At 40.4% G+C, this 12,260-nt stretch overlaps 1 protein-coding gene across 1 annotated transcript in view; it reads right to left on the reverse strand.

Annotated features, from left to right (window-relative positions):
* Positions 1–12,260, reverse strand: part of LOC126175704 (bifunctional coenzyme A synthase) — a 121,815-nt gene that overhangs the window by 94,308 nt on the left and 15,247 nt on the right. Inside the window, exon 2 of the mRNA XM_049922639.1 lies at positions 1,949–2,097. Coding sequence (XP_049778596.1) covers positions 1,949–2,097 — 149 coding nt within the window. The remainder of the gene's footprint in view (positions 1–1,948; positions 2,098–12,260) is intronic.

A 12,260-nucleotide genomic window follows, 5' to 3' on the forward strand; every position in this document is an offset into this window, starting at 1 on the left:
TAGGGAAAAGCTAAGGAAGCAAAAGTAAGAGTAGAGGGAGAACAGTTTCTTTATGGAGAGACGGCTGTGGAAGATCTACCAGAAGTATGAAGCTTAGCATGCTTCATGTGCAATGTTTCTGCACTGGTAACACCCATTCTGACTAGGGGGGGGGGGGGGGGGGGTAGCCTGTAGGCGCCACCCAGACGTGGAAAGGGCCGCCTGGCATTGTAGTTGAGAGTTCTAATGTCCCAAAAGGATGGGCAACCATTCCTAGGCATATATCAAGCGATTACAGCTCAGGTATAAGAAGTGTTGATCCTTTGTTGTCAGGGGGCTCAGCCAGATGGGTACATAACAGCCCCACCACAGGGACAGGCTACATGTGGGATAGGGGCGAGGAACCCATGCCAGATACTAGGGAGGGAGTTCTTCCTCAAATGGCTCACACTACAGAAAAATAATTTAGAAAGGGAGGTCAAACCCCAATGAGCACCAGAAAAAGCCCCCCCCCCCCTCTCTCTCTCTCTCTCTCTCTCTCTCTCTCTCTCTCTCTCTCTCTCTCTCTCTCTGTGTGTGTGTGTGTGTGTGTGTGTGTGTGTGTGTGTGTGTGTGTGCGCACCTGGAGACATGCAACAAGACCAAAAAGGAATAGTGAAACCAAGGGAATAGCTGGGGTGTCATAAAGGAAAATACAGTGGCAGAAATGGGGGGGGAGGGGGAGGGGGGAACTAGGATGAGAAGGAGTGGATAAGGGAAAGGGAATGCAGCCCGGGAGAGAAGGAAGGCTGCAATATCTTGGAACCCTGTATGCACCACATGGACCAACAAAAGACCTGTGGGCTCCTGGAGGGAATTTCAACAAAATATTGCCAACATACGTGACAAATGCCCTGGACATGAATGGCTCCCTCTTCTCTTAATCTTACTGGTGATCATGTTCCTCTTTCCTTAAAGCTGTGGTGATCTGATGTGAAGAATATCCATTATTTTAGAACAAAGATTGTAGGTGTTCCAGCTCCTTAGCAAGGCTGTCTCCATCAGACTCAACATCTGACCAGTGCACCAACGTTCGAAGGACACCCAAAGTTTGTGTCCCCACAGTGCAGAAGAACTGTTATGATTTTTGCAGCATATGAACTATATATGTGAAAATATCAAATTTGGAATGGAAGTGGAGAAGGGCAGCTGTCTGCCATTTCTTGACACCTTCATCAGCCGGAAAGTGGGTGGATCACTGGGGTATTCTGTTTACCGTAAGCCGACACATACAGACCTATATTTACAGGCATCTAGGTGCAATCACCTATCAGAATCTCTGAATTTCAGGTTACCACCAAAACACGAAAGATGTCAGTGGGTAAATTTTGATACAGCCGCAGTTTAATATCAACTTCTTGTGTTCCAAAGGGTCCCATGGTGTTGTTACAATTTAAAAAGACGTTTCATTAATTAACTTGAAAATGTTATCTTTTTTTTTTTAAAGGTAATGCCCCTGTCCATACAGCATTCTTAGTTCGAGAGTTTCTCCACAAAACAAATTCGATTTGCTTTCTTACAGTCATCACTCACCTTACTAACTAGGTATCAACCAATTACCTCACTCCCACTAATTTTTTGTTATTCACAACAATTAAATATCAACTCTATAAACATTTCTTTTTAATCAAAGGATATCAACATTGCGACAAATGTATACCTTCAGAAAGTTTATGTTGACGAACAGAAGTTTCAGATTTTGTGTATTTTGTTCAGTTTTATTTTTTTTTTTTTAAGAAAAGACAAGACCTTATGACTTAAATGTGAATTTTTCCAACAAAGAGGAAAACAAACAAGATGTAATTAAGATACACCATATTCCTCTGTATACTTTTTATATGTATTTTAAATAAAATGACACTGATATTAGTCCTGATAAATAATAACTAGAGATAAATTGTATTTTTCATCTATTACATCAATTTAATACCTGTAATGTTGGATCTGTCCTTGTGGGGCCATACGGGTCCGTTATAGGCACAACGTTATACTCCAGGTTTGGTTCCACATCATTCAGAAAGTCTTCGACAGAGCTCATTCTTTTACAGCATGGTGCAATCAGCTCCCAGAGCTTTTTAGCTGGGAAAAATGATATTTTCACAATGCTGTATGATTGAGAAAGATCATGTGTTACATAAACATTTTACCAGTAACCTTATCATCGTATGAATATTCAAATTTTGTTTTTTACAAAAGTGAGGACCAAAGTCAGAATACAGAGCATATAATCTGATTTCACTGAGGTGACAAAAGTCATGGGACAGCAATATGCATATATGCAGATGGCAGTAGTATTGTCATTATGTGCTACAACAGCCAATGATCACACCCACTATACATGAGATGCTCCAGTTCATATCCTATACCCACCAATCCATCCAAGCCCTGTCATACAAAAAATTATTGTACATGCTATAGAACAATAGATCCAAAAACTAGAGGGGCGGACATGGCAGGAGAGGGGGTGGGAGGATAGGGGGCATGAGAAAGGGGGGCTGTGGGGTAGGGGAGTATAGGAGGAGGGGGAGGGGAAAGGGGGGAGGGGGGAAGAGGGAGAAGAGGCAGTGAGGGAAGGGGGGTGGTGGAAAGGGAAGGAACCTACAGAGTTAGGTAAATGTACAGGGATAGGGGCACAAAGAGGATGAGTGGGAGGAAGAAAAGGGGGAGTGGGGTGGTACATTGTTAAAAGTTATTTACCATGACAAGAATAGGTATGTTTGTAAAGATCAACAGTTAAAATATGGTGCTGAAAAGGAGATATTAATATACTAATGCCATAGTGTGCATAAACTAACATAATCATAAGAGCAGCATGATAGTTATGCAGAATTAGAGTTCTGTTGTCTGTGGACAGGTCTGAGAAATGTTAGCAATGAGCATATTTTGATGAACCAGTGACAGTACTGCATGGACAATGGTAAACAGAAGACACAATATACACACGCTATTTTTTTTCCTTTTTTATAAAACTATCCAAGAAACATAATATGGTGACTGGACAAACAACAAATAGGGATGCTTAAGGAAAAAGTATAAATTTTTGGTATTACCAATAGCATGCAATAATGTAGCACTGTAAACAAAGGGGAATCATGCAATCATATAATAATATAAACATGTGGTCACAGCAAATGGGTGGTGTGGGGGTGGGGGGGGGGGGGGGGGGGAGACCTATTTAGTACATCTGAAACCATGTATACAGCAGCAACATTAAATATCTATACATGGGTTTGGTTTTGTTTTGCTTTAGGGCACAAAAAGCAACTGGGGTCCTATGCACCTAAGTCAAAACTATAGAACATGAAGACAGAGAGGAGTTAAGAGTTCAAAAATGACTATATGTCAGTCCCAGTTGACGTAACAGAAGACAGCTAAAAACAGACAGGTGGGGAAAGGGCTATATATATATATATATACATAAAAACCACCATACAGAAATGGAGGTCCAAAACTAAAAATAAATGGCCTTCGCCATATTTCTTTGGTGGATAAAAAGTAAAACGAGGTTGACAGCACACGCTTCATTTGCTAAAACGATGGATGGCAATGACACCCTGATCAAAGAGATAAGACTGGATTTCGGCCTAGGTTAGACTGTCGAGCAGCCTGGTGTAAATTACACCACGGGAAGAATTCAAAGTTCTATGGGCCTCAACACAAACAGGGTAGCTGTGGAGAAGCGAGGCAGCAAGCAGTTTCTGTGCTTGAGAATCAGGAGTAGTCTCGAAAAGCAAAGTGTCATTCCATAAACGAGAGCACAATTTCACAGGGCCAGCAATTGCATCAACATCTTTCTGAATAATAAACTGGTTTGCCATGGCGACGGACTGACAGTCTGCAGTACATAAGATCACAAGGAACTGTGGTGCAGCAAGAAGGGTCTTGGAATCGTTAGCCTCATTCAGTTTTCGTTTCGTAGATGTTGATTGGGAAGATTATTGACTCATTGCCAGAAAATCCCACGATTTCCAGTGTCTCTGATGGCACGCTTCTTCCAGTGGGGAGCCCCTTCACAAGGGGGTGCAACCGCCATAGGTGAGTGTTCACACCTCAGCTCACACCTCCTAAACATCTGACAGAGGGACCAACCAGCAATTTGGGAAGGTTGCAGCTCAGGTAATCACCCCTCCTTGGTCCTGGCCAATACTAGGGGGTACGTGCGAACCCTACCTGTCAACCCGGGGCTGGGAATTATGCGTTAACCAGTCACCTGTTACATGTCAAGATGAGTGGGCCAGCCTTCAGGAGCGCACAGGGAGGAAGAAGAAAAAGAGGAACATCAAACGCCAAAGTGGAGGAACGAGTGGAGAAGGGAAACAAATACACGCAGCATGGAAGGAAAAAGATGCTGCAAAGGCTGCGGCCCTGTGGTAGCCAAGCACGAACTCGCCAAAGAGTAGCGAGCCCGCTGGGGGGGGGGGGGGAATCTATACATAGGAATAACACAATATAACTGAAGATAAGTACACACATGTTAACAGGTCTTCACCAACTATATTTAACTAAGGACAGATTATATTAAAATGACCACACTATCTATACTAAAATAAGCAAGGTAACACTATTATTGTTGGTGTAGTGGGAACACCACTTCACAAGCAGTCCTGTGGGAGGAGGCCATTTCTGATTAAAGGAGTGGCACGTTTCAGTAATACCGCTTAAAAGTGGGATAAAAAAGTAGCATTGTATATCTGTATGCTCAGAGCTGGTACAAAGTAATTTAAAGTGGTGTGTGGGGAGTAGACAAAAACCATACAAAAAGTCCTATGGTACAGCCAAGGGTTATAGTTTGTATGTCATATTATAGTAGTAAATTCCAATGTACCATATCATCCTGCACTGAGGTCATTGCTGAAACTTGAATTTCATTCTGATAAATGTTTTACATCCAGGATGATTATCTCTGTAAACATCTAGAAGAAAAGTTCTGGAAGCACTGAAGGGTGGTATATGAGGTACTGTGAAACAGGAGGAAAAGTTGGATCATGAGCAAGATACAGTTAAAGATATATATAGCAAGCTCACAGGTGCCAATTCATAACAACAATACTCAAAATTGTGACATAGATCACATACTGTGGTGTATAGGGTAATGTTGATTTTCTAATGAACCTATTTTGGAGAGGAGGGAAGGAGAGGAGGGAAGGGGAGGATGGGGGAAGGAGGGAGGAAAAGGGGGGGTGGAAGTTTGGGGAGGGGGTGAAAAAACAAAAAAATGGGAGTGGGGGCAGTAGAGGATGGTAGTTGGTAGTTGGGGAAGTAAAGTGGGGAGTCTGATAGAAGATTGGATATAGGTGCTGTGAAGGAACAGCAAGGAGTTGAGTGATCGGTGACACATGTATGTGAATATACACATGCAAAGGTACAAATATTAAAGAAATTGTGGTCTCCTGCTTGTAAGTGATCACTCAAAATGCATTGACTATGCATATTTGCAAACTTTTGAGTATATTAAGATTTTTTACCTTTACGTAATATTTTCATGCTGTGTCCAATGTCATGGACTGCACAGTTGGAAAGTTTTAAATGCTCACCAAAAGCTGTTTTATTACGATTACCTGTATGTTCACGAAATCCTGCAAAAAAGGATCTACTGATCTGACTTACACAGAAGCTGTAACACCGCCCAAATGTAATCTGTACGCACCTGATTTGCTTATTCATCTTGGCATAATCCAACATCATGGCGAAGTTTAAATTGTAACTTATTAGCAGTAGTAAAGGCCACTTCAATATTTGTTTTCTGAAGACTTCTTTCAATCTTGTCTGAGATGGTTTTTTGGTAGGTCATTGGTATGTACTTTATTTCAACCACCAAATGTGCTTAATTTTTAATCTTATTCCTTTTAACTGTTTTATATGATTCATCTATTAAGGATGACTCATATCCATTTCTATTGGCAATGTATCTCAAAACAAGTCACAAGAGTACTGCAGTGCCTCAGTTTCATCCAGGTGAGATCGTTGACATGGCATATAGTTTTAACTGTACTGTTGCTCTTTTACCTTTTATTCATTTGACAACCCATCGGGGAGCTTTCTGTTTTATAAATGACAACTATGTGGAGCTTTTTTAATACACACTTTTTTCTCAAAATGTCAGTGACATGTATGTGAATATATACATGCAAAGGTACATAAAAGTTTTTGTAAAGTTTGGGTCATCCAAAAAGTGGTTGTATCTTGTGCATGGCTTGGTCTCAGATGCATATTACAAAATGTTTCAAGCAAATGTTCTTTAGCCATCAGGGGGACATAAATAAGCATGATTGCTTTCGTTGTAGCTTTTAATTACAAAGATACGAACAGCGGTATGACGGCACCCTGTATTTTTTTGTTCAGCAGTTCATTTCCTCTCCTAAAGACCTATTCAAAAATGTATCACAGTGTACCATTCACTGAAACACAACATTATTAATTACATAACACAACATAAAAATTGACACTCCCAGCGCTTAGTGCAGGTACTCAGAGTAGTGAAACACATCCACATGCTGAAGTTACTTAGGACAAATGTAAACATAAGTAGAATGCACACCCATCATTCCGACAACCATCGTCAGCTGAAGAGTTGTGCGAGTAGAATGCATGACAATGAAGAGAAAGTAGAAATGCTACTCATATATGGGGAATGTAAGTTAGCAGAGCAGTAATTGCAATAATGTTTTCTTATGTACGAGTCCATTTAGTACAGTAGTTTAGTCCTTTTAAACACTGTTGTGTAGAGTAGGCATACAGTAAAGGCTGTCCTTCCTACAAACTGAATCGACATAATGTTTCTTTTATTGTTGTTGTTGAAGGTAGGCGATATGCTATGCAGACAGCGCAACTGTACAGAGAGCGATATTCTGACAAGAACCCACTTTCCCCGATAGATGTTTTCTCATCTTGTTGTGATGCTTCAGGAAACCGGAAGTTTCAAGCCACAAAAAAGCAATCGTCGTAGCACATGCGCAGACGAAGCTGCCAAAGTTACTGTTCTCGCTTCCGTTGCTATGTATCCACATGAGAGCACACAATAGCTGAAACGTGAGATTGGAATTCCTAAAACCAGTGTGCTCATGTACTTACACGTCACCGGTTTTATCTTTACCACATACACCTACATCAAGAATTGCATGGGAATGATTTCCAGAATCGTGTACAGTTCTGTCAGTGGGCACAGCAGCAAATCCTCGTCAACCCAAACTACTTCTCCAATGTTCTATTTACCGATGAATGTTTCTTCTAAAACAAAAGACAGGTAAATACAATGAACATGCATTATTGGTCCAGCGACAACCCATGATGGCTTAGACAGGTGAAACATCAGCGTCAATGGGGAGTTAATGTTTGGTGTGGCATGCTTGGTACTACAATTATTGGCCTGTATTTCATCAATGGTAGTCTAAACGGCACAGCATACGTCAACTTCCTCAGATGAATTCTTCCTCTGCTTCTGGATGAAGTGCCGCTAAGAACCAGAATGCTTGTGTGGTATCAACATGATGGATGTCCAGCACCTAATGCCTTGTGCGCACGTCGTGTTCTGAACCGAAAGTATCCTGCCAGATGGATTGGTCGAGGAGAAACAGTTACTTGGCCAGCTAGGTCTCCTGACTTAAATCCTCTGTACTTTTTTCTTAGGGGATGCATTAAAGACATTGTCTATTGCGACATTCCAACAACTCCAGAGGACACACAAGAATGTATCGTGCTTACTTGTAATTCTCTTCAGCAGGCAACACTGGAAGCAGGAAATAATTCTTTCATTCAACGAGTGCACCAGTGTATTGGTGTCCAGGGTCACCACTTTGAGCACTTCTGAATGTTCTACTTCTGGGCAATGGTACAGGAGAATCAAAGTCAATTTTGTGTTATGTTTTTACTTGGTTATCAATTGTTTTCTGACAACTCCAGCAATATGATGAGTTTGTGATCCTGGACTCAAAAGTCAATGTTGTGTTATGTAATTAATAACATTGTGTTTCAGTGAATGGTACACTGTGATACCTTTGTGGAAAACGTCTTTACGAGAGGAAATGAAAGGATATTCCATTTCAAAAATGAATTCAGTATTCCAATGTCTACAGTGTCAAGAGCATGTTGAGAATACCAAATTTCAGACATTATCTCTCACCAAGGACAGCCTTCATTTAACAACCGAGCATCGGCATTTGCGTAGAGTTTTCAGTGCTAACAGACAAGCAACACTGTCTGAAATAACTGCCGAAATCAATGTGTGACATATGGCGAATACATATGTTCACACAGAACAGTGAAATGTTGCATTAATGGGCTATGGCAGCAAACGACCAAAGCGAACACCTTTTCTAGTACCACTACTTTGCCTGCAGTACCTCTCCTGGACTCATGACCATATCGGTCGGATCATCGAAGACTGGAAAACTGTGGCCTGATCAGATGAATCCTGATTTCAGTTGGTAGTGTTTGACTAAGGCGTAGACCCCACAAAGCCACGGACACAAGTTGTCAACAAGGCACTGTGCAAGTGCAAGCTGGTGGTGGTTTCATAATGGTGTGGGCTATGTTTACGTGGAATGGACTGGGTCCTTTGGGTGTTCGGCTGCTTGGAGACCATTTGCAGTCGTTCACTGTCGTCATGTTACCAAACAGTGATGGAATTTTTATCGAGGACAACATGCCATGTCACTGGGCCACAACAGGTTTGATGAACATTCTAGACAATTTGATTGAATAATTTGAACATCCAGATTGCCAACATGAATCCCTTTGAAAATTTGTGAGACACATTCAAGGGGTCAGTTCAGTTCATACACAAAATCCTGCACTGGCAACACTTTCGCAATCATTGATAGCTATTGAGCCAGCAAGGTTCAATATTTCTGCAGGAGGCTTCCAATGACTTGCTGAGCCCATGCCCCCATCGAGTTGACGCACTACACTCGACAAGAGGGGGGACAACACAATATTAGGAAGTATCCCATGACTTCTGTCACCTTAGTGCATTAATCACTCTAGTCAGACAACAACTGAAAGGTATGGAAAGAGGTGAATCATCATCATCATCATCATCATCATTTTGAAACTAGATATTATTTTAAGGGACGTTAACATACGTGTCTAGAATATTACTTATACTTTGGATGAAAGTAAATAATGTAGTCAAAAAATGATATTTTGTTTGCCAAGATTTATTGTTCAAGTATTAAATCTGAGTCCATTCTAGAACAATACTGTATGTATCACTAGACATTCCAGAAATACATGTACACTTTCTTCTAAAATATCAGGCCAGAGTAATTTAAAGTATCTGAGTTGCTTTTTGTTTCCTTCCTTCTTTCAATTTATATACATGACAAAAGAGGGGAGCCAGTGAAGTAAAGTCTCGCCTATCACTCACAGTTAAAACCAAAATAATTATACGGACAAAGAAACATTTACTATTAAAATATTACTAATTCAAAAGGAATTCCATCGTAGACAGTAATGAGAAGAGCCACTTAATGGAACATAATTTACGTGAATATGCCAATAAGAAATGTAGCAGCTAAGACTTAAATTTGGAGATGGTAAAGATAAAATTCATCCAACTGAGACAACAAAGGAAGTGGGTTAGTATCATCATGACAACATTCAAAACCTGCTTTGTGACTGGTTCAATCACTTCTAATTTGAGATGGAATCTGCCATTGACAACATTAACTCAACATGTAAAACACTTTTCTTTACACATAGTGAAAGCATGTGGTAAATTCTAAAAACTTTTATTGTCATTGAGTAGTTTTTTTTCCATCTACATCTGTATATATACTCCATGAGCCATCGTACAGCGAGTAATGGAGGGTACCTTGTACCACTACTTCTCATTTCCTTTTCTCTTCCACTCTCAAATAGAGCGAGGCAAAAATTACTATTTATACACTTCCAAAGAAACTCTAATTTCTCCTATCTTATTTTCATGGTCCTTACATGAAATGTATGCTGTCAACACTAGAGCTGCTCTGCAGTCAGCTACAAATGTCGGTTCTCTAAATTTTCTCAATACTGTTTATCGAAAAGAATATCGCCTTCCATCCAGAGACTCCCATTTGATTTCTCCGAGCACCTCCATAATACCTGCATGTCGCTCGAACCTACTGGTAACAAATCTAGCAGCTCCCCTCTGGATTGCTTTGATGTATTCCTTTAATGTGACCTGATGCTCATCTGTTAACACTCTAGAAGTATTGAAGACTAGGTCACACTAGCATACTACATGCCGTATCCCTTACAGGTGAATCACACTTTCCCCAAATTCACCAAATAAACTGAAATTGATCATTTGTCTTCCCTATTACAACCCTTACACGCTCATTCCATTTCGTATCTCTTTGCAAATATTACACACAGATACTTAAATGATGTGTCTGTGTCAAGCAGGACACTACCAATGCTCTATCTTAACATTACAGATTTGTTTTTTCTACTCATCTCCATTTAGAGATTGCTGCCATTCATCATATCAACTATAAATTTTGTCCAAGTCATCTTGTATCCTCCTTCAACCACTCAACTTTGACACCTTCCTGTACACCACAGCATCATCAGCAAACAACCACAAGTTGCTGCCTGTCCTGTCCACCTTATCACTTATGTATACAGAAAATAACAGTAGTCCTATCACACTTCTCTGGAGCTCTCCTGACATTTATGTCTCTGATGACACTTGCCAGTCAATGAGGACAACATATTGGGGGTTACTTAAGAAGTCTCTGAGCCATTCACACATCTGATCTGGGAACCTATTCCATATGCTTGTACCTTCATTAACACACTACAGTGGGGCAGTGTAACAAATGTTTTTTTTGGAAATCTACACATATGGAATCTGCCCGTTGCACTTCATTGATAGTTTGTAGTATATCATATGAGAAAAGGGCAATGCGAGTTTTGCATTACCGATGGTTTCTAAAACCATGCTGATTTGTGGACATAAGCTTTTCAGCCTCTAGGAAATTTATTATATTTGAACACAGTATGTGATTGAGAATTCTGCAGTAAACTGATATTGCAGACATTGCGAGAGAATAGCAATAAACGCAAGCTAAGTAAGGGACTAATGCTGTAGAGTGTTCTTTGTAAAACTGAATTGGGATTCCATCTGGACCTAGCAACATATTTGACTTCAACTCTTTCAGTTATTTCTCTATGAAAGGGACACTAATTACTATGTTGTCCAGATGGGACTCTGCACGATTGTCAAACGACATTACGTGTGTATGATTCTCCTGCATGACCAACTTCTCAAATGCGAAATTTAAAATTTGGCTTTTGTTTTGCTATCTTCTACTGCCGTAACAGACTGGTCAATAAGTGAATGGATGGAAGCCTTGGACTGACTTAGCAATTTTACACAGAGCCAGAATTTTCACATGTTCTTGGCCAGATCTTTTGCTAAGGCATGATGGTGGCAGTAGTTGTATTCTTCACACATCGATCTTTGCACAGACACATGAGTATCTATTAGCCTTTGCCTGTCTTCATTCCCTACCTGAATAATTTCTGAATTTCACTCTTAAACCACAGAGGGGCTTTTCTGCCCTTAACCCACTAACTGGGCATATACTTCTCCAGAGGATCATTTACAATTTTTTTCACACTTCGCCCATTACTTCTCTACGTCCATCATGCCAGAACTAACTGATGTCAGTTCAGTGTGTCAGTGAGGTGCTTATCTGCTCTTTCCGGCAGAAACACTCCTCCTACGTCTCTTGAATGATCGATTAACTTTAGTAACCATTGTTGCTACGATATCATGATCACTAATTCCCATAGCTACATTGATGCAGTCTATAAAGTCCGGCCTGTTTATAGCTACAAGGTATAAGATATTTCCGTTGGGTGTGGGCTTTCAAACTAGCTGCTTAAGACAGTTTTTGGAAAACTGTATTTAAAAGTACTTCGTAAGACTGTGTGTCTGTGCCTCCTGCAATTAATTCATAGACGTCCCAGACTATACTTGGTAGGTTAAAGGTGCCTCCAACTAGTTTAGCATGATCTGAGTGTTTGCATGCTACTGACCATAGACTTACTTTGAATGTCTCTAGAACTGTCACAGCAGAATCAGGTGTCTGGTAAAAACTTCCAACAATTAACCTGGTTTCACCTAGACCTATTGTAAGTAACCAGGTAACTTCACGATCACATTCAATTTTGAACTCTATAGAGACAATATTTTTGTAAACTGCAATGAACATACTCCCTCCTATGGCATCTGGTGCATACTATATTCTTGAATT

Source organism: Schistocerca cancellata, chromosome 3, assembly GCF_023864275.1.
Source record: "Schistocerca cancellata isolate TAMUIC-IGC-003103 chromosome 3, iqSchCanc2.1, whole genome shotgun sequence".
Classification (NCBI taxonomy): Eukaryota; Metazoa; Arthropoda; class Insecta; order Orthoptera; family Acrididae; genus Schistocerca; species Schistocerca cancellata.